At 40.1% G+C, this 22,307-nt stretch overlaps 3 protein-coding genes and 1 long non-coding RNA gene across 5 annotated transcripts in view; 1 reads left to right on the top strand and 3 right to left on the bottom strand.

Annotated features, from left to right (window-relative positions):
• Positions 1–10,472, bottom strand: part of mccc1 (methylcrotonyl-CoA carboxylase subunit) — a 15,994-nt gene extending 5,522 nt beyond the window's left edge. Inside the window, exons 1-14 of one of the 2 annotated variants that reach the window (XM_048253149.1) lie at positions 10,215–10,472; positions 9,546–9,589; positions 9,333–9,466; positions 8,734–8,829; positions 8,502–8,623; positions 8,259–8,406; positions 8,049–8,170; positions 7,679–7,790; positions 7,395–7,476; positions 6,900–7,027; positions 5,338–5,521; positions 4,741–4,850; positions 3,845–4,061; positions 2,791–2,877 (exon numbers count right to left, since the gene is read on the bottom strand). In XM_048253149.1, coding sequence (XP_048109106.1) covers positions 2,791–2,877; positions 3,845–4,061; positions 4,741–4,850; positions 5,338–5,521; positions 6,900–7,027; positions 7,395–7,476; positions 7,679–7,790; positions 8,049–8,170; positions 8,259–8,406; positions 8,502–8,623; positions 8,734–8,829; positions 9,333–9,466; positions 9,546–9,589; positions 10,215–10,270 — 1,642 coding nt within the window. In that variant the 5' untranslated portion in view covers positions 10,271–10,472. Of the gene's footprint in view, positions 1–2,790; positions 2,878–3,844; positions 4,062–4,740; positions 4,851–5,337; positions 5,522–6,899; positions 7,028–7,394; positions 7,477–7,678; positions 7,791–8,048; positions 8,171–8,258; positions 8,407–8,501; positions 8,624–8,733; positions 8,830–9,332; positions 9,467–9,545; positions 9,590–10,000; positions 10,073–10,214 lie in introns of those variants that run through there. The other variant, XM_048253150.1, reaches the window with a different exon arrangement.
• Positions 801–1,397, bottom strand: LOC125300953. The gene is made up of 2 exons (XR_007194644.1): positions 1,117–1,397; positions 801–997 (listed from the first exon to the last, which is right to left on the bottom strand). It is a non-coding gene; the product is annotated as an uncharacterized LOC125300953 (long non-coding RNA).
• Positions 10,473–15,782: 5,310 nt separating the features above from the next.
• On the bottom strand, positions 15,783–18,836 carry LOC125300887 (lysosome-associated membrane glycoprotein 3). The gene is made up of 6 exons (XM_048253051.1): positions 18,362–18,836; positions 17,759–17,958; positions 17,318–17,437; positions 17,116–17,188; positions 16,580–16,750; positions 15,783–16,350 (listed from the first exon to the last, which is right to left on the bottom strand). Exons 1-6 carry the CDS (start codon positions 18,435–18,437, stop codon positions 16,211–16,213), a joined length of 780 nt encoding a protein of 259 aa, XP_048109008.1. The 5' UTR covers positions 18,438–18,836; the 3' UTR covers positions 15,783–16,210.
• Positions 18,837–19,591: 755 nt separating this feature from the next.
• kng1 (kininogen 1) lies at positions 19,592–22,239 on the top strand. The gene is made up of 7 exons (XM_048252786.1): positions 19,592–19,896; positions 20,011–20,127; positions 20,302–20,377; positions 20,801–20,970; positions 21,226–21,333; positions 21,501–21,593; positions 21,805–22,239. Exons 1-7 carry the CDS (start codon positions 19,687–19,689, stop codon positions 22,132–22,134), a joined length of 1,104 nt encoding a protein of 367 aa, XP_048108743.1. The 5' UTR covers positions 19,592–19,686; the 3' UTR covers positions 22,135–22,239.
• Positions 22,240–22,307: the final 68 nt, after the last annotated feature.

Below are 22,307 nucleotides of genomic sequence, written 5' to 3'. Positions count from 1 at the left end.
AAAAATCAAACCATCAAGAATTGGTGATTCAAGATGGAGAAATTTGGACGAACCATTTCCAAACCCTTTTTAAGAAAGTGGAATCAGACCAAAGCAGGCACCAAGAAAATATAATAATTAAATTACAGAGCCTAGAGTCCTCAGTCAAAGACTACCAAAATCCACTCGACTCCCTCATCACAGAGCAGGAGCTTCTAACCCAAATTAACAAACTGAAGCCTAAAAAAGCATATGGACTTGATTGTATTCTAAATGAGATGCTAAAATCCCTTGACAGTAAGTTCAGAATGGTCATGCTGAAACTACTCAATCTTGTCCTGAGTGTGGGTTACTTCCCAGATATCTGGAACTACGGACTAGTTACACCCATCTTCAAGAGCGGAGATAAATTTGATCCCAGCAACTACCGGGGCATATGTGTTAACAGCAACCTAGGAAAGGTATTCTGTAGTATTATTAATTTACGGCTCCAAAACTTCCTTATGGAACACAGTGTCCTGAGTAGAAGCCAGATTGGATTCCTACCTAATTATCGCACTTGTGACCACATATACACCCTGCACACCCTAATTGAAAAACATACTCAAAACCAGAACAAAATATTCTCATGCTTTGTCGACTTCAAAAAAGCATTCGACTCCATTTGGCATCATGGATTATTTTACAAATTAATTGAAAGCGGTGTGGGTGGAAAAACATATGACATTATAAAATCTATGTACTCAGGAGCTAAGTGTGGCATCAAAATAGGATCCAAAAGAACCCAACTCATCCCCCAAGAACGTGGAGTGAGACAGGGCTGCTCATAAAGTCCAACTTTATTTAATATATACATCAATCATACTTGAAAAATCATCAGCTCCTGGACTCACTCTACATGACAGTGAAGTCAAATTCCTGCTCTTTGCAGATGATCTTGTCATTCTTTCACCGACAGAAAAGGGACTCCAGACTCAACTAGACCATCTTCAAAAGTTCTGCCAGACCTGGGCCCTGGCTGTTAACACAAATAAAACAAAAATATTAATCTTCCAAAAAAGATCCGGATACCGGGGAAGTCAACCCATATTTAGATTAGGACCTAATGAAGTCGAACATGCACCAGATTACACCTACCTAGGCCTTAGAATAAATAATAAAGGATCATTCAACATGGCAGTGAATGAATTAAGAGACAAGGCACGCAGGGCTCTTCATGCCATAAGAAGACAAATTCCCTTCGAAATCCAAATCCAAATCTGGCTAAAACTGTTCTCATCAGTAATAGAACCAATTGCCCTTTATGGCAGTGAAGTGTGGGGCCCACTTGGAAATCAGGACCTAGATAAATGGGAAAAACACCCAGTTGAGATCCTGCATACTGAATTTTGTAAAGCCATTCTAAAAGTCCACCGGCACACAACTAATAAGCATGTAGGGCAGAACTAGGCCAATACCCTCTGCTGATAAAAATTCAGAAAAGGGCAAACAAGTTCATCAAACATGTAAGTCTGAGTGACCCAAACTCATTCCACTATAAAGCCCTGAAACACCAAGAGTTGAGCAAAGATAACTCCCCTACCAACCTGGTCTTCAGTCACCCTCCTCCAGAGACATCCAACACTTTAAAGGCCAAATACCAGGCCACATCCACACAAAATGTTTGGATTAACCAAACCCCCCAAAACCTAAAATACATTTATGACGAATATTGGCAATCTAAAACACAATCCCAAAGCAAAATGCAATGCTATCTGACCCTAAACAGGAAATATACACTTGCACATTACCTAACAAAAATAAAAGAGACAAATTTGAGATGCACACTAACGAAATACAGACTCAGTGAACACCGTTTAGCCATAGAAACAGGAAGACACAAAAAGACATGGCTTCCAAAAGACGAGCGTCTATGCCAGCAGTGCAGAGATGATGTTGTTGAAACTGAATTACACTTTTTAACTGAATGCCCAAAATTTGAATCAATTCGCAATAAATACTTCCCAAAAATGAAAGAAAAAATCCCTAATTTCTATGACCTACCAAACCCGAATAAAATACTATACCTATTGGGAGAAGACACAGACAGCTGTATTACTGCTGCCCAATATGTCCTTGCCTGTCACCAGCTGAGAGACACTGAGTGATTTTTGTATGCATGTACATGTGACACACACAGACACACAGACACACACACACACGCACCCCTCTCTCACAGCCACAGCCACATACACCTCTCTCACAGCCACAGCCACATACACTAACTCAACACAGTCCCCTCATGTTGTATATACTGTACCATACTTGAAGTTTCTACTCAGTCCACTTTAGATTTGTGCCCTGATGTATTGTATGTCTGTAAGTTTGTTGCCTATGTTGAGTCACTCAGAACTTGAACTCAATATGTTGTACTCAGACACAGACAAAAAAAAAAAAAAAAAAAAAAATATGTTCTTTACACTTTGTCCATGTACCCCTATCCCTTGTACCTGTATAATTGCTTAGATCCTGATACTGTACTTTTATGTAACAATTGCTTTGGCAATACAAGTGTCATATTTGTCATGCCAATAAAGCACCATTTGAATTTGAATTTGAGAGAGAGAGAGAGAGAGAGGGAGGGAGGAAGAGAGAGAGAGAGAGGGAGGAAGAGAGAGAGAGAGAGAGGGAGGAAGAGAGAGAGGGAGATGAGACAGAGAGAGAGAGAGAGGGAGGGAGAGAGAGAGAGAGAGAGAGAAAACAGGTGCTGATTCAGATGTTACCAGCCCCATCTTGGTAAAAGGACACATCTGTTGCTGTGTATAAACGTACTGTTTTCTCCCAGCTGAAGGGTCATGGTTCTGTTGAACAGCACATTCAGGCGCCGGCCACTGCTGAGGCCAAACGGAGAGAAAGGATCTAGAAGAAAAACATCACAGCCAGTTATCCCCACACACCATTAACCAGAGCAGAAGAGACATTTCACTTTTTGATGGTCCATGCTGCAAGTGTGAGAGTGAGGGCAGAAGAAACTAACTAAGAACTGATTATCCACAGAGACATAAAATGCCTGACCAGTCAAATTAATGTGGATGACCAATGGTCTGGGAAAAATACTGTGCCAGTTTCCCCACCCCCTTCGGTCATAACACCCCGAAAAGCAATCTGAGGATAACATGTCTGTGTGTGTGTGTGATTAGTTGTGCTTTTGTATGGAGAGAATCAAGCAGAGTGGCTGGGTAGATGTATGTGTATGTATCCTAAGTATGTGTGTGTGCGTGTGTCCATGTATCCATCCATCCTGGTTGTACGTACAGCGGGGAAAATAAGTATTGAACACGTCAACATTTTTTTCACTAAGTATACTTCCAGTGTGGCTATTCACATGAAATTTTCTCCAGACATTAGTATTAATTTAGATAATCCACACATATTAAAAAATCCAAACATTAATGTCCATAAGTAGAGTTATGAGCAAAAAAGTGGAATGCCACAGGTAAAAAGTATTGGTTGTGTGTATGTGTGTGTGTGCGTATATGTGTGTGGTTATGTGTATACGTGTGTGTGTGTCCGTATACATGTGTGTGTGTGTGTGTGTGTATATACAGTATGTATATATATATATATATGTGTGTGTGTGTGTATGTGTGTGGTTGTGCGTATTTGTGTGTGTGTGTATGTGTGTATATGTGTATGTGTGTGTGTACGTATGTGTGTGGTTGTGTGTATTTGTGTGTGTGTGTATGTGCGTATATGTGTATGTGTGTGTGTACGTATGTGTGTGGTATATATATATATATATATATATATATATATATATATATATATGTGTGTGTGTGTGTGTATGTGTGTGTGTGTGCTTGTGTCCATGTGTCCACCTCCTCACCATTAGAGCTGGCGGTGAAGGCCTGTGTGTGCAGCGTCTCCCTGAGCAGCAGGCCCAGCGCTGCCTGGCACAGCACCTCCTTGGAGGGGGCGGCCGGCGCTGGGAAGAGCTGCTCGTAGTGCAGTGGGATGAAGCTGGTGTGGACGTTGCCCGCCTCAAACTCTGGGTGGCCCGACAGATTCAGCAGGAAGTCTATGTTAGTGTTCAGACCCACAATCTACGGAGCAGAGACGGAGGGAGACAGAGCAGGATGGTGAGGATGGCTTCCAAGACATCACACAAGTCCGACGTCACGGGCCCAACAGCTTTTTGTCAAAAACGCTTACTAGCGCAGCTATCTGTTTTTTCCGCAACTTGTAAACATTGTCACCCTCAGCTCCGTTTTAGTGAGAGTAGAACAAAATCACTTAACTTTAACAGAGTAATTACTGTAGCTGTGCAGCCAGATCAGGTAACGTTCGGGCTTCCGTGAAAAATAGGATTTTATTAGGTTGAGGCTACAAGTGAGTAGTAGGAGGACAGTTTTCTTAAAGGCTGCTCTGAATAGCGGTAAAAATAGTTTATTTTTGCTGTCTGTGGAGGAAAACGAGCAGCTCTGAACGCCGTGGGACCCGGAAAGAGATTTATCATCCCATTATTGCATCATCACTTAATAACCGAGTACTAAACAAACCAAATTCCAGGCACTTGAAGCAGCAGATTATGGCATCCAATGAGGACTCACTTTCACCACATTTCATCAAGACCCCAATAGGTAAGAATAAAACCACCTCTGTGTTTGTTTTTAGTGCACCTGGTTAGAATTTTGAACCTTACTTTCAAGTTTGAAACTTGACAATGATTTTATGATTTCTATGTAAATGTCTGACCCAGGACTTAGGTCTCTGATTTCTTACATTATACTGACGCAGGCAGTATCGCAGCTTCTTCAGAGCAGCGGCTCGGTCCTCTCCCCATACCACCAACTTGGCAATCATGGGGTCATAGTGCACCGACACCTCATCGCCTGACACACACACACACACACACACACACACACACACACACACACACACACACACACACACACACACACACAGAGAGAGGGCATTCATCAGTGTCATAACAACACAACACAGGTATAATACTATACACATAACATAATAATACTATAAGAAAAATGTTTCATTATCAGATCACCGACGATAAATGTGTTGAGTACAGATAAAGAGATTTAAAAATGATGTTAGGTCATACTGTGCAATGGAATGTTTTATGCCATATGAAATAAAAAATAAAACTCATGTGGAAAGATGGGTTAAGATAAAAGAAATGGAAGGATGGAACAAATAGATAATAATTTACAACTTTAGTCTTATAATTTACGAAGTCGTCTTCCCTTAGAAGGGTGGGGTAGGGGAATTGGGGGGTGTGTGGTGTGTGTGTGTGTGTGTGTGTGTGTGTGTAAAAAAACAACACAGAGGTATCACAAGCAGAGAGAACAAAGAACACACCTTCCCGTACGCCGGTCTCTATGCGAGTGACCTCATCGCCTTCTGGCGTGGACAGGTGCAGCAGGGGGCCGGCTCCGGGCAGAAAGTCGTTGTTGGGGTCCTCGGCGTAGATGCGCGCCTCAAACGAGTGACCACTCAGAACCATCTGCTCCTGAGTCAGAGGCAGAGGCTCCCCTGCAGCGACCTGAATAACAGGACCTAAGCATCAGCATCAGCTTCTGACCACATGTTTAAGGATAACAGCATGTCCATTCCCATTATCAGCTCAAGCATTCAGTGTTATCTCCAAACAGCTGATACCACTGTATTTCCTAAGACAAAATGCATCAAAATACAGTACAATATGAATAGACTCCACATCTTGATAAGCTATTACAATTCAACTCTGATGTAACGTAGGTTACGTGACAGTTTTTCTTGATTGCTTTGACCTGGTTAAGGAAACTGGAATCCACTTGGTCTTAATGAACACATTCTTTGCACAGCAGAAGTCATCTCTTGCAAATGTGTTCACACGTTTCCATTGGGTTCACACATTTCTCACACCCTTTTGCAAAATAGTTAACACAGATGTCATTCAAAGACCAGAAACCAGAAACATGAAAAAGAAATGGCACAGACATAGCAAAAATGAAGGCTGAAACTCCTCATTTTGAGAACTATGTTTTGCATTTTGTTGTCCAGTGTGTAATGATTGATTGAAACCACACAGTGATTTGACTACAAGATGTGTTGTTTGAAGGCAAAGTTTGCATTTTCTGCATGTTTTAAATGTTTTGAGAGAGTAAGAGCCTTTTGCAAGCAAAATGTGTCATTTTGGCCAGAGTGCTTTTCCTTAAGAGATAACATGTCTGTTCTGTGTTGCTATTTTCAAGTATGGATCTAAGGCACATTTAGAGAAAGTACTGTATTGCTTATTTGGTAAATAAAACAGTACAAAAGCTGATAAGTCTAGGTATTTACTGTAGGTCTGTTTCAATAAAAAAAATTACAAGTTGTAGTTCAATTAAATTTATCTTGTCTAGGTGCTTACTCTAGGTCTTACATGGCAGTTACATCTTGGGAGGAATGAATACAATTCATTTGTATTCAAAAATGGCAGTAGTGAGTAGTAGAAACATAGCGAAAATAAAGGCTGAAACTTTATGAAACTCATTTTGAGAACAGTGTTTAGCATTTTGCTGTGTAGTGTTAAATGATCGATTGAAAGCTAACAGTGATTTGACTACAAGTGATGTTGTTCGAAATAAATGTATAAATGTATTGAGAGTGTTATAGTATTTTGCAAGCAAAATGTGTCATTTCGGCCAGAGTGATTCTGTTTAGACCTGTGTGTAAACTGTTTTGACAACGTAATGTCAGAGTTGACGCAAGCATTAAAGCGATCGAGAAAAACTGTAAAGCGATCGAGAAAAACTGTAACATGTTGGGTGGACAATGCCCTCTAGAGGACATAAAGTTGCTTTTGACTGAGCATATGTTCTTTCTTTTGAACTTCAGGGTTCTCTGCTTTTCTTCTTGAGAAACTGACTAGACAGGAATCAGACAGTCATCACTCTCACCCTTAGCTGCCATTCCACTAGGTCTGTTCCAGTGATCATCTCTGACACAGGGTGCTCCACCTGGAGACGGGTGTTCATCTCCATGAAGTAGAAGTTGTGCTGGGCGTCCATGATGAACTCTACGGTGCCTACGCACACAGAGAGACAGGCAATGACCCTTTCATCTGAGATGGTAACAACTGGCCACTGTGACTTTCTTCATCAAATGACAGCACATAACTCATATCTACTGTATGCATGGGAGTCTCATGACGTACAATAATGTTAAACTGCTGTCTTAGATGCAGTGTTCAAACACATACTCACAAACACAAAATGTAGATTAACAAAATGAACAGGATGAAAAAACCTGAGCTCACAATCATCCCAATGCAGCCACCGTGCTATACTTTATGCAATCAGGCAGTCTCATTCAAGCCCTTTGTCGGTGTACCCCATGTTGATGTGCCCTAGGGTGGGTTTGAGCAGTGGAGTGGGGTCACTGAGGCTGCTCACCTGCTCCAACGTAATTGACCGCCTTGGCCGCTCGCACTGCTGCTTCTCCCAGTTTCTGTCTCACTTCAGGGCTAATGCCAGGCTGTAGTAGCATGTGCAGAAATGCCACACACACACACAGAGTCAACGAAACAACAGCAACATTGACACAGGAAACACAAGTCCATATTCAAACAGTCAGCACACTTTTGTTTGAGTAAAATGCAGGCAACTGGACTGTGTAATGGCTGTTTCAAAGCATCCACCAGTGTGTATCATTTAGACAGACAATGTGTGTTTTATACCCCAGGAGCCTCCTCTATGATCTTCTGATGTCTCCTCTGAACGCTGCAGTCCCTCTCAAAGAGATAAACAGCATTGCCATGCTGGTCCCCAAACACCTGAACCTCCACATGCCTGAGGGAGATGAGAAACATGTGAGAGAAATGGTGACTAGTCTCCAAAAGCATACACAACATAAACAAATTATATACATATAAAAAAGACATAACATACATTCAGTCGTTAAGCAGATGTTTCCAGACTCCCAACAGTATAGCAACAGTCTGCACTATTTATTTGTATTCCACAATACAACATGCACAACACTTGGTATTGCTAGCATCATGCTCTTCAAGCTGTGCAGCAACAACACCATTCCATGTTTAAGAGTACCTGGGGTTTTCTACAAACTTTTCCACAAGCATGACATCATCATTGAAGGATTTGCGGGCTTCCCTGCGTGCAGACTCCAGCTGTTCATGGAACTCAGCCTCTGATAGTGCAATTCGCATTCCCTGCACAGCACAATAAAACAACAGGACTGAGGCACATATTCAAAAGAATGGAAAAAAATTGTTGAATGTGTATTCTTCACTTGCTTACTTTTCCACCACCCCCACGCACTGCCTTGATCATTACTGGATAGCCAATCTTGGCAGCTTCCGCCTGAAGTGTCTCATCTGATTGGTCCTCTCCATGGTAACCCCCGATGATGGGCACCCCTGCAGCTGACATGATGTGTTTGGATGTGCTGGAGGAGAATGAATACAGAACATCAGGTATTTCCTCTCCATGTTCCCTGACTCGTCCATGTGAGAAATACAAAGTCTTGATGAGCAGTGGTACCTCTTGATCCCCATGTCTCGAATGGCTGACGAGGGAGGGCCTATGAAGATGATACCCTCCTGTTTGCACTGCTCTGCAAACTCTGTGTTCTCGGACAGGAACCCATAGCCGGGATGGACAGCCTGCATGAACAGGCCTTCATTAGCCATTAAGGTTATATGACCTGAGGGTGCATGTCACTTCACTTGGATACAATCATAAATAACATATTAATACAAACAAGCACATATACCTGTGCACCAGATCTTTTAGCTACATCAAGAACTTTCTCCATGCTTAAGTAACTTTGTTGGGAAGGTGCTGGTCCAATGTTATATGCTTCATCAGCCTGCAGTTTGAAAGACAAAAAAAAAACAGTTTAGTACAATGATAAAAATGACTTGTTAGATCTATAAAACAAATATCTTGGTTTTGTTTGTAAATTCAGGGCAATGCTGTAAAAGAGCTTAAAGCTCAGTAATTTTCCCCTGCGTAAACAATGGTTGATATATATTAAACTGTCTATAAGTGGTAAGCTATGGACCACAAACATATGAGGTCCATGTAATGTGCTGCAGAAGGGCATTGTGCGTTTTTTGTGTTGTATAGACCCTTTCAACAATAAAAACAAAAACAATGCTTGAACGTTCTATTTGGGCCCCAATCTACTTCCTCTGCATTAAGATAACATATGGAATGTTAAAAAGTAAGTCTTGTGGGGCCAACTATGATGCTGATAATGGAACTCTCTTGAAAGGGTCCATATGGTTGCTGTTCATAAGGTTAAAAGGGTAATCAGCTCAAGGTTCTGAGAAAACTTGTATGCTGCTGCTTCAAACTCAATTATCTCACCATGGCCACATGCATCGCATGCCTATCAGCATCACTATACACCGCCACAGAGCGTACACCCATCTTCCGTGCAGTCCGCATCACCCGACAAGCTATCTCTCCTCTGTTGGCTATGAGGACTTTCTCTATCCTCGCTGTAAAGAGCAGAAACAGTATTAGTATTTCCAGTTTTGTGGGGGTTGATGTTGTCATTTTCATCCAAAACACACTCACCCACTGATGCACAACGCACGGATCCTGAGGTCCATAGCAACTTCCTGAGATGAAAGAGAAGGTTACAGAGTGCATGACCTTAGTTGAAAAGTGACTGCTACCCTTACACGTTACCAGTTATGACAATCTCCTTACTTCATATCCTGGAGCTGTTAGCTAACACTAGAACATCTGCAGTGACATTCTAAGAAATTTCACCATGACTCAAATTAAGAAAAACGAACGTTTCTTCACATTTACGAGACCAATTATTACAAGACATCACAGTCAAAGTAACGTAATGCAAGAAGAAATGACAATCACATTAGCTGCCCAGCTAAATGCTACCAGTTAGCAAGTCAACGTTAGCTTTTCGTTTGTAGAACCCTGATATAGTGGTAGGCCCTATCTGCACGCGAATTTGCTAAATGTTATGAAATGCAGATGAAATATGCCCTCATAGAAATAATTTGTACATAGTTAGCCTCATGTCGCTGGAGCAACATTGGTTTCGGTGGTCAAGGTGTTTGAGGAGCTTGCTAGCTCGCTGTTGCTAATGACACTGTTGACCAGGGAAAGACATGGCTCTTCATTCGTGACAAATTATTAAATGAAAACAAATACTACATCATGATGCATGACTGACAAACTACAGGGAAGCAATCACAGTTGTTTAAGTCATACACTTACTGTGAGATCACTCTCAGACCCTTGTGAGGATGTACTTTCAGCAAGACAGCAGCCATATTCACTGTCAAGCTGATGATGCAAATGAAAATGACTATATTCGAGCGAAGAATGAAGTAGGCCTAGAAATCATTAATATTAACGTGAAATTATTCCATGGCGAAAGTTTTCCAGTGATATACAATTTTGCAGCGTTGTTATTGGAATAAAACACGTGAAATTGTAAATGTAATGTTTTCTGTCCCTCCTGTCTCACCGTAGTTCTATCAGCCAATGACATTTCGGAATATGTAGGAGGTGGAGCAGTCCCCAGAAGACAAAACTCGAAAAACATCACTGAAAAGTTGAGCTCGTTGTCAGCATAGATATGATTGTCAGAACCCAGATTGTAGAAAGCTGTTCAGAGAAGCGGTTTGTAGGCCATGTCTTTATGACTAACCTGTCACAGACAAACCTATACCTGTAGGCCGTATGTATCACACTTAGTACAGCGGCTAAACCAGACTATGGCCCAGTAAGCCAATTCAGTAATCCATCCCTGGACCTGTGGTATGACTCCATTTGTCTTCAAAATGTATACTTTAAAAGAAATTACAAACTAGAGTTTCTATATTACACAGAATGTGGTTCTTTTACTTTACAGCTGAAGATTTTTTTTTACTAAGGCTTAGACTCATAGGTTTGGACCTATAACCTAATAAGATTTTGTCTTTTAATTTAGATTTTATTATGCTGGCGGCTAATCACACAATTTTAATGTAGTTTGAATGAGACAGGATAGGCTACTAAGACAGGCCCCTCTTCTGTTTGACTCACGTTACCCCCTGCATTACTGTAGGCTATAGACCGGCTTCTGACTGAAATGACATTTTGTGCCAACATGTAGAAACACTAGGCCTACTACAGCCTTTAATTGGTGAATGGAGGTGCAAATTCCTTTCTTTGGTTATTGTCCGCGATTCACATTAACTGTAGGCTATCACCGCCAGTGCATTACATTTGATTCCTACGTTTTGCCTGCATGGATCGCCGATTGAGTCAAAGATCTAAATAATATGCAAGATGCAACAACCATTTCTAAGAGGCCTATAAACGGTAATGTCTGGCATTACTACTAGCATATGAATGCATTATTTATGTTGAAAGGCGTGAAAGAAATTAATGACACAGGCTTGCACAAATTCATAATTTAAAATAAAACGTTTCACTTTCGCTATCATTGCGAGAATAGGCTACAATATGAAAAATGTTTCAAAGTTCCCTTTGAGTCTGATCAGCTCCAAAAATGTAGGCTATGGGATTTCCTTAGCCTGTGCTACACCTTTCCAACAAGTTTGTGAAAATTGTACCGGTAGCTTTTGCGATATTGTTGACAGCCCTACCTCACCACAGTAGGGTGCGGTAAATGGAAGCTTTTGATAGCGCACGCCACTAACGAAAAACGGAAAACCACCAGGACAAACCACTCAGGGGTATAGGCTACTCTGAAACCATCGTTAGGTCACTAATTTGTGCGTTATTTATGTTTGATTACATTTCAGATGCGTGTAGGTTTCCTGCTGTAGGCCTAGCGCTTTTTTCTTTCTTTATTTTTCCGTATATTGGGGGGGACATTTTGGTCATATTTGAATATTGGGGGGGACACGTCCCCCTCAATGTCTATGGTGACTACGGCCCTGATGTCACATCTATGAAACTCCTGCCCTGCGTCCTGATTGGCTGTACCATAAAATCGGGTGCAGAAATCACTCTCAATGGAAGAGGTCCCAGATGGATGTGAGTGAAATTCATCTGGCGAGAGTCAGGTTAACTAAACCCTGCACTTGCCTGGACTCAATCCTTCTAATTTGCCCCCTAGAGGCTGGCATGCTAGCAAGGAGGCTAAAACCCATGGATGCTAGCGTCTCTTTAAGAAACATGCTTCCTTTTGGGAAATTAGCTATTTTGTCTTCTATCCTAGAGTTAGATAAATTAGTACATACACCCAGTCATAGTTAGATAAATTAGTATATAACCCAGTCCAACACATCCTACTGTTAGCCTAATTCAATTGAGGTGGGTGGGGCCAATTAGCATATGCTAATTTAAAGCTTATAGTGATTGTTTAAAAAGGTCCATTTTGTTTTTTTGCCTGTCAATGAAGCTAATTTAAAAACGTAATACCTTATGAGTTTAGCTCCCTCCTGACACATTAGGGCTCATGCTAGTCAGTGAACCAGCACTTTTAGGACACTTGCTAGTGCGTTCAGCGCCCAGTCCTTGGGTGTGCTTTGTGGTGGAAACACCAAAAGCTCAATACAGGTATAAAGTTGAGGTTGTTCTGATATAGTAAGTCCAAGACTTGCTTGAGGACCACTTTCTCCAAAAACTTTGACAAGAAAGGAAGAAGGGAGATAGGTCTGTAAAAACAGGAATGGTTTTAGAGGTGGTGGCAAATGATAACTTTTTCCATCTTTATCCTCCTTGACTGATTTTTCACTAGTTTCACATTTGGCTAGGGTCAGTGTCACTACTGGTAGCATAAGCCAGTACCTGGAGCCTACAAACGTTGCACAGGTAGTCCAACTCCTCCAGAATGGCACACCAAACGTTCCATTGCTAGAAGGATTGCTGTGTCTCCCAGTACAGTCTCAAGAGCATGTTGGAGATTCCAGGAGACAGTTGCTCTAGAAGAGCTGGGCAGGATGGTAGAGGGTCATTAACCCAGCAGCAGGACCAGTATCTGCTCCTTTGTGCAACAACAAACAGTAGGAGCCCTGCCAGAGCCCTACAAAATGACCTCCTCCTGGCCGCTGGTGTGAATGTCTCTGACCACACTGTCAGACTTCATGAAGGTGGCCTGAGGGCCCGATGGCCTCTGGAAGGACCTATGCTCACTGCCCAGCACCGTGCAGCTCAACTGGCATTTGCCATAGAATACAAAATTGGCAGTTTCACATGTGAGGTCTAAAGATGTCTTGGAGAATGTAATGCTGCCTGCAACATCATTCAGCATGACTGGTTTGGTGGTGGGCCAGTGATGGTCTGAGGAGGGATATCCTTGGAAGGACGCACACACCTCTACGGGCAAGACAACTGCACCCTCACTGCTCTTAGCATCAGGATGAAAACCCATTGTCTGACCCTGTATTGGACACATGTAGTGAGAATGTGCAGGCAGTTCCTGGAGGATGAAGGTATTGATACCATTGACTGTCCCCCCACACTCCCCTGACTTAAATCCGATTGAACACCTCTGGGACATTATATTTTGGTCCATCCAACACCGCCAGGTTGCAACACCAAGCTCAGTGATGGCCATGTCCAGATCTGGGATCAGATACCCCAGGACACCATCTGCTGTTTTATTAAGAGCATGCCCCGATGCCATCAAACATGTCGGGGCCATACAAACTACTGAGTACCATCATGAGTTGCTGCGCTGAAATTCAAGCAAAATGGACTAGCTTGCCATGTCATTTTTTCCACTTAGATTCCTCGTTGGTAGAACGTGCTACCAGTTCCTACTAGAGCAGAGACATCTCTCTCCATCTTCAAAAAAATCCTGAAAACCCAGCTCTTCAGAGAATATCTCCTCTCGTAGCACTACTTATAACTAGCTAATTCTAGCACTTACCACCTGACTTGACTGTATAATAACAGCACTCACTGATACACTTTTCCCTATTGTACTCTACCTTTTTGAATTGTTTTAAATTGTTCTAGAATTGTTGAGAGAATTGTTTTAAAAGCGTTAAACTGTTTAACAGGTTGTAAGTCGCTTTGGCTAAAAATGCATCAGCCAAATGTAATGTAATGTAAATATCCAGCATGATGTTTTTTCCCCACTGAGATCTGATGTGTTTTATTTTTTAAAGTGTATAATTTTTTTGAGCAGTGTATAGTAAGAGTTAAGGTTTGCTCAGAAAGATAAGAAGATAGAATAAGAATTTATTGATGATGTAGGTAGTTACTTCAATTAACTTAAGATTTAGAATAATTAGCTTATTTTCTTACACATAGTGGCCATATTGGAATCTTACTAGATTATACTTGATGCCTCGTATATTATTGAGGTTGTCATGTGATAAAATGACTGTTCAAACTTGTTTTTGAATGATATTTCTATCATGAATATCAATTGAGATTGGTCATTTGGTATCCCCCATATTGGATTTCAAAATGGCCAACATCAAGTTTGTTTGGAAATCATGTCAATAGCTTCCTTTACCCTAAAAATTGAGTGTTAGAACTTAAAATACTTTTTTATCTTGTTTTGAAGTTATCAACAATTCTATTAAGAATGGTAGCCATATTTGAATTCAAGGTGGCAGCCACTAGGGGGCGCTATGTGTTGGGATCCATTTCAATTTTTGATCACTAGGGGTAGTAGTATAACTGTGCCAAGTTTCATGCTTTCTGCGAAAACTGAACGATTCCGGTGCTTAGCCGCTGTACTAACTATTGATCTTGGGGAAATTATGTTTTGCTAAATCAGGTCTTTATTAGATTTATTTTAATGTCCATTACAATGGTCGCCTCGACTAAATAGGTGTAAAATTACATGAGATTTTAAAAACACTATGTTTTTAACAAAGTCTTGAAACAAATAATCATGACTAGACTTGGACTTTAAACATTTGGAACTAAATGTCTGCATACCTGAATGTTTTATATGTCTATGAGCAGGGGGGTATTCCAAGTAGGCTATGTGGTTTAGTGATAATGGGTTAACTCAGTAAGTGGTAAACCTTCTTACAAGAACCCTATGCCATTGTTTTTGTTAGGCAAAACCATACAGCTCTTTTATTAGGAGGTTTGCCATACTCTGAGTTAACTCTGAGTTAGGCTACCTGGGTTTGTCACTAAATCATACTTGCTAGCCTAATAGCATACTAATAGCCTACTATAGGCCAAAACATGGTGATTAACTAATGTGCGTCCACACCATAGACCTATGGTGCCAGTGCTAAAATGTGCACTCATTGTACAAAAAAATAGCACAATTTAGCTAAATGCCCACACAATTTAGCTAAATGAGATAAATGAGCCCACTATTTAGTAAACCGAGCACCCAATTACGAAATTCAGTGCACACAATCAGCATGATTTAGCAAAAATGACCACACTAATGACACTAATTAAATGAGTGTTGGCTAACATCTTTGGAATGGACATCAAACTATAAAAAAAATCCTGTACTCCACTGTTATGAAATAGGCCTATATTCTAAACTAAACTAACTAAACTAAACTAAACTTAAATTCATAATGAGGGGAAAAGTGTTCCTGTTCCTGTCAAGCTTCAGAGACATGCTTGTCTTGTCTGATGTCTGAAGCTTCTCAGATCAAGTTACAGGTCATAATTGCATTCTGATTGGGTCATCAGGATCCAATCAGTAACAACATATAATTAAAATGGTGAATTCACCGATTTTCATTGGTTTAGACCCAAAAATATGACATGTCCATTCCAATGGATATGGGGTCTGAAAGTAATAAACTAGAAGCCTAGCTGAAAAAAGAGTAGCCTAATTGATTGACCCATTCTGGAGAACCATATACTTAAAACAATGACACAAAGGCTACCATCTGAATCACAATAAAACCACTTTATTTTGGTACGGCCACATTTCTGTGTAATTTCTCTCACTTTTACACATGTTTATTTCAGAAACATTTCAATTGCTAACCTAAACACTGTGCAGAGAATGGTAGTGCTTCACTGTTTTAGGCTAAACGTGATGGTAGATGAAAGATTACAGTGGAGTGTTTTTGTTCTGGAACAATGTAGGATGAGTTTGTAACAGTTGTGATACAGATAAATATTTTTAAAAAATGTACATAAATATTATGCCAAAGATGATAAACGTATACTGTAGGCCTACGCACATTATGTTGAAAACTGATACATTGAGATAGCTATTTTGATATTCTCCCCATTTTCCCCCTTGATATTCAATATTTCAAATGAAGGTTGATACAAAAGGAAGACATAAATCCAGTTGATCTGTGTGAGGCTCACAGGCTTTCATAACCCCGATGGCGATATTCACGAACAACTAAGTAAGATATTGTGGCAATCAGGAGAATTCCCACAGCTATGGCCCCGAGTATAATGGGTATGATGCGTTTGATGTAGTCCTGCCAGCATTCAAAGTCTGAAATGAAAATAAACAAGGATTAGAGCAGTGAAACAGCACTGACATCAACACGCCCATACTGAGCCCCTGTTTAGGTAAAAGAATCCGTAGGCTTACATTGCAAGTAGATATCACAATATTGTGTCAGGTGTAGGCTAATATTACACCAGAAATATTGTTATCAGATTTACTCCTTCATTCTTTTTTTTGAATACATCTTATCTGTCATGATATGTAACTCAATTACCTTTTCCAAACTGCCCCATTGCCAAATCAAAAGGCTGAAATTGTACAGACAGAATTTTAAGCCTAAAGTTTGGGGACATCTTGACCACCAGCTCTGATTTACATTTGAAACTGAGTCCTGTTGTGGTTTTGAACAATGTTTGACGGTCCACTGTCCCAGGATAGGACTGATCTGTAGGGGGAAATAAGTTGATATTTAGTTCATATTTACTGTATGTTTTTATTATATCCATATTTAATTTTGTTACTCGGTTAATATTATTTTTCATATACCATTAACAAAACTTATGCCTTAAGAAAAAAGTTATCCAAAAATTTCCTCAGAAATCTGATGACTGGGTTGACAAATCATGGTTGTGATGTTACACAGGATTAATATTTAGAATATTTTCATATATATATATATATATATATGACTACATTACTGATCCTTCGTAACATTTACAAGAACAAATATATTCATTAACAGCCATTACAGTTTGTGGACATGTTTTCCCCCATCTTAAGAACGACTGATGTACCACTAAACATACTTACTTCTGCATTTATCACACACAGAAATTGGCCCCAAAAGAGCTTGTAACCTACGGGTGTAATACTCCTTGGACCCCTGCAGGTAGGATTTATAAATGAGGTTAGCTGGTGAAGGTCATTCAGATGATTGTACACATGGACAATGCAATGATGTATACAACTTGACAAGGATTTTAACATTCATGGAGTTCCAAGTGCTGTTTACCTTGTGAAAAGTGAACTCAAGATTCCCTTCATCGAACTCCAATGAGAGAACAGCAGTCTGATTCCCACAGTATCCAGTAGCATGGGTTGCTAGGGGATTCATGTTGAAATAGTAGAATTTCTGAAAGGTTACATACACAAAATAAACAAATTAGTGGCCAATTTAAATCAACTTTCATTTATTCATATAGCACCATATAATCTAAAACAGATACATTAAATTGTTAGACATAATTGACACTAGTCATGTTTCATGTAAATGGGAAAACTTGTTACCCATTTTACAAGAGTGAAACCCACACTCCACTGCATTGAAAATGGCAGTTAGCAATTTAGTCAGTTTTTTAGCCGCTTGAGGGAGGAAACCAATGTGCCATCCCACCAAGAGCTGTGAACTGCTGAGAGTCTGACTTTTAAGTGCTGAGAAAGCAACAGTACTTACTTTGTTCACTGTTACCATGTACTCCACTCCCAGAACAGCTTTCAAGCACACATTGCCATCGGGATTCGTTAGTCTATAGCTGCCAAGAAGTGGTGGTGATGGTGTGGGCTGCAGAGAAGACTTCTTGCTCATGGTTACATTAGGTGAGCCATGAGATGAGGGCTTGCTAAGGGGCTTGTCTAACTCAGTCACTGTGCTTCCTGTGTGAGCAGAGTATGTATGGGGGGTTGAAGGTAAAAATATCTAAGCTAGTGCAAGCAAAGACAGCATTTTCAGTAAGCTAAGACGTTTTCAGGAAACAGTAACTTTCACTTTTGATGTCTTTAAGTATAATATTACCACAAACAACTGTCACAATAGTGTACACCCCCTGCACACACACACACACACACGCTTGCACACACACACACACACACACACACACACACACAGATGAGAGAGATGGGTTTAGAACTTTTTAAACTTTTTATTAAAAATAACTAATAAATCATTCATCTGTTCGGACTGCTCAGAACCACACAATCACAACCTTTACAAGATCCCATACATTCACTACAGATCTCATACCTGTACTATGACATTAACACACATTTTAGTACTCACCTTTAAGTAGAACAACTGATGATAGGAGAAGCCATTTTGTAAATGTGTTGAGTCCTCTTGACCTATTTATTCTCATGTTGGTACCTGTGGTTTTGTCTGGTAGTGAGATGTATTTGTCCCGCTCTTAAACGCTACATGAGTTTAAAAGACACTCTCGCTGCCTGGGAGGAGCATACTTGTGATGTGGTCAGTTATTGTACTCAGACATGCAGGAAGTTAAACCACTGTCAAAAGGCCCGTTTCATTTGTCATTAGGTTAGATAAGGTTAGATTACATTTATTTTTGTTAAGTTTTTTTTCAAAAAAAGAATATGAATATCAAATAGATTTTAAAGGCATTAAGAGGGTAGAATTAGCTGAAAACCTTCTAATGTTTTCCTTCGTTAGGCTCCTCCTGTGGTTCCACATCAGGACAATGTATTTGCAACCTTAAACAATTTGCCTTTCTCAATCCAAGGTTTACACCACCGTGTGCCCACGTTGTACTATGTGCACAAACAAATTAGTCCAAATGTTTCTAACAAAATCTGCACAGGTACTGCATAGTAATTCTGCTGGATCCAAGAGAATGGAGGAAATCAAATAGTGTAGGCGGATATTTGGGTGCACTCTGGGTCAAAGGTAGAGAAGTACAAAGTATCCACTTAAGCACACAATGCCAGAGTTTGTCAATGAGATTAATGTAAGAAGATATCTGCAAAACAGTGAAAATTAAGCCATGTTTATCTATATGAAGCCTTTACTACAAGTTATGCATGCTGCGTTGGACATAATGAAACAGCTGGACCTAAATTGTGAATGAGCTAATCTCAATATATGAAATGATGCTGTCTCAAAACCTACAATATACGCTTTTTAAATATAAACACCATATTAAAATACTGGAAGTATATTTTGTCAATAGCTGAACAACCAATTGTTGTTTAAAAATGCCACTGCTTTTCCAAATGTGCTAAATCTAAAGGTCATAAATAATTTAGGGTGGTCATGATTAGATCCATTTGTTTTGTGTTAGAATCATACTTTACAAACGTTTACTGTTGCTGTTATTTCTTCACTTTAAACTCAGAATATCTGAGGTTGCATTATTGATTTTTTAAGTCTCTGGATTGGTAAACATTTGTACTGGAGGTAGTGGATGCCTGAACTGCTTTCTGCAGTAGACAAGTGGTATTTGAACAAGTGGGTGAGGGGTGTACATGGAATCTTCTGGTATATAACAACAGTCAATCATTACTGAAGTCCAGAGGGATCAGGACTAAACACACTGTTGCTCTCATCCAGTTTTCCCTCTCTTTGGACCTCGGATACATGTTCTTGCCGTGATGTTGGGAGCCAGGCTGTCCGTGCTTACTGCCTGTCTCTGTTGCTTGCTCTGGGCCTGTGGATACGGACAGGAGACACAGCAGGACACACTGCTTTTCTGTGATGACAAACTGGTTGAGGAAGCAGTGGATTCAGCCTTGGTAAAACTCAATGGGATGCTGACCTCGGGAAATCAGTACTCTCTATATCAAATTCTTGAGGCCAAGAAGGTAGGGAGCATTTTTCATTTCAATCAATTAGGTTGTGATAGTGACAATAAGTTAAATATATTGCACTCAAGATCATTTTTGCAATGTACCACAGATTTTATTTTTATGTGTCAGGTTGAGAATGAGACAGGCACAGAGTTGGCACTGCGCTTCACCAGCAGGCTATCAGATTGTCCAGTAGGGGGAGACAAGGCATGGAGAGACTGTGAATATTTTCCAATTGGCCCTGAGGTGAGTTCATGTCTTGGTTGGACAAACTCATTCACATAGATAGCTTTGACTGTGCAAGGAAATGATCATACAGAAGATTTGATGGAAACCTGAACATTCTTTGGCCAATTTTAGGTAGACGGCCTTGTGAGAAGCCTTCTAAGTTGGCTGATGTGTTTGCTTGTGTCCATATAGAGTCCCAGAACTTGTAAAGCGAATGTATTTGTGACAGAGGGAAGTTCAGACGTCCATTTAGTTGACTGTGCTTCTGGTAAGTGCTAGTTTCACAATTTGTTTCAAAATGTCTCTAAACTTAAGATAAACTATCTCAGACAGATTTGTTTATTCAATCAGATTTTATTGCTTTTTTTTAGACATGTTCTTTTTGAAAAAGAATAGTCAATATTAGGGCTTCAAAAAATAATAATCAGCTGTCAACACTTCAATTAAGAGCTATTTTGGAAATCAATTAATTGTTTATTTTTAAGGGGAAAAATTATCTGATTTCAGATTCTCAAACTTGAATATTTTCCGGTTTGCTGAATGTGTGGACAAAGCAACACATTTGAGGGCTGTCATCTTGGGCTTGGGCTGATCAAAATTGTTTCAACATTTTCTAAAATGTTATCAGTAATCTGCAGTTAAGTTATTCCAAAAAAGCATATGACATGACAACACACCCCTGTCTTTATAGAGCCTGTAGTTACTGTTGAGCGAGCCCCTTGCCTTGGTTGTCCAGAGTTAATTGATCTGGAGAGTGAGGACTTGAAAGAGCCGTTGAGGTTCTCTATTGGACAAGCAAATAATGCACATAATGAAGTCGATCTCTTAATACTGAAAGATGTTGTCTCTGCCTCAAGACAGGTATGTGTATCTTCATCAGTGGGTCAAACATATAAAAATACACATGAAACATGTATGTGAAACTTGTGTCTAGCCTTTATTTTCTGTGTTTCTTATTACTTCAACAGAACAAATGTCATAAAACCATTAATGCTCCCATCTTGTATTATTATGCTTGTATGCATTTCAATGTACTTGTTTTGGTGTCACATCTCACATCGTTTTGGTGTGACCACAACACAAACTTAAAATGACTGTCTGTTGGATAACTTCTAGGTGGTAGCTGGATTCAGGTACCAATTGAGATTTAATATGCAGAGTAGTAACTGCACCAAAGAAGAGTTTAAGGAGGTGACAGAAGAATGCCATCCACATGAAAAACCGGTATGCCAGTTCTACAACCTATACAAACATCCACTTATACTTGATTTTGTTTAATTGATCGTATCATTCATTCATTCAATAAAGACATATTGATTCTGCTCATGAATATTCAGAAATCAAAGTTTTGTGTAAATGCTGTTAACACTGAATTCATGGCTTGTGTCTAGACATTTGTGAGATGTAATTCCACTGTTGATGTGGCTCCATGGCGTCATGAAGTACCAGATGGAAGTGTCCACTGTGAACTTGGTCAATTTATGGTGAGTGTACTCTAATTCCACTATTTTACATGTGTTTGACATTGCCCATTCACTGCCAATGCATATCCCTGTAACATTTCAATACTCATCCCCTAAATCCACATAAGGACCAACAAAGTTTGGTTTTTGAGCTGTAATTCTGACCTATCAGCAAATGGAATGTTTAATTTCTAAACCGATGTTATTATTGTTATGTGCTATGACAATGGAGGTTTCAAGGAGGAGACCTCCAGGTTGGACTCCACTGAGGACCATTGAAGAGCCTTTCAAGACTACTGAGCCTCCAATGAAGGAGTCCTCAGAGGAGGAACAGGACACAGCATCAGCAGCCAGCACGGCAACCAATCTGGAGATGACTGCAGCTCCAACCATCACAACTCCTCCTCAATCCTCCAGCACCCAGAAACCTTTCCATTGTCCCTCAAAACCCTGGAAGCAGTTTCTTCCACAGATTGCTACTGTCCCAGTCCCACCATCGACAAATACCTCAAAACCAGAGTCAGATGGGTTATTCAGTGATGCAGATTTGTTAATAGGCTAGCCTATCCATTTGTAAGAGGTTGTTTGTGGTAACAAGCAAAAATATAACTTGTGTGCTCTTATTTGAAAAATGCTAAATAAAGTATTGATTTATTTCACAACATAATTCATGAGTAACTTTCTTTAGCTGACAAAATTGCAAGGGGACAGGGGAACTTTAGGGGGCAGGCTCAC

This window comes from Alosa alosa, chromosome 9, assembly GCF_017589495.1.
Source record: "Alosa alosa isolate M-15738 ecotype Scorff River chromosome 9, AALO_Geno_1.1, whole genome shotgun sequence".
In the NCBI taxonomy this organism is placed as follows: Eukaryota; Metazoa; Chordata; class Actinopteri; order Clupeiformes; family Clupeidae; genus Alosa; species Alosa alosa.
Note: the sequence above shows the minus strand (reverse complement) of the source record. Positions and strands in the feature narration are given on the sequence as shown.

Coding starts and splice junctions, on each gene's coding strand:
- kng1 (XM_048252786.1), top strand. CDS start 19,687: ATGTTGGGAGCCAGGCTGTCCGTGCTTACTGCCTGTCTCTGTTGCTTG. Junction 20,378..20,800: donor TTTAGTTGACTGTGCTTCTG/GTAAGTGCTAGT, acceptor CTGTCTTTATAG/AGCCTGTAGTTACTGTTGAG. Junction 21,594..21,804: donor GTGAACTTGGTCAATTTATG/GTGAGTGTACTC, acceptor ATGACAATGGAG/GTTTCAAGGAGGAGACCTCC.
- LOC125300887 (XM_048253051.1), bottom strand. CDS start 18,437: ATGAGAATAAATAGGTCAAGAGGACTCAACACATTTACAAAATGGCTT. Junction 17,959..18,361: donor ATCAGTTGTTCTACTTAAAG/GTGAGTACTAAA, acceptor CTGCTCACACAG/GAAGCACAGTGACTGAGTTA. Junction 17,438..17,758: donor ACATGGTAACAGTGAACAAA/GTAAGTACTGTT, acceptor GTAACCTTTCAG/AAATTCTACTATTTCAACAT.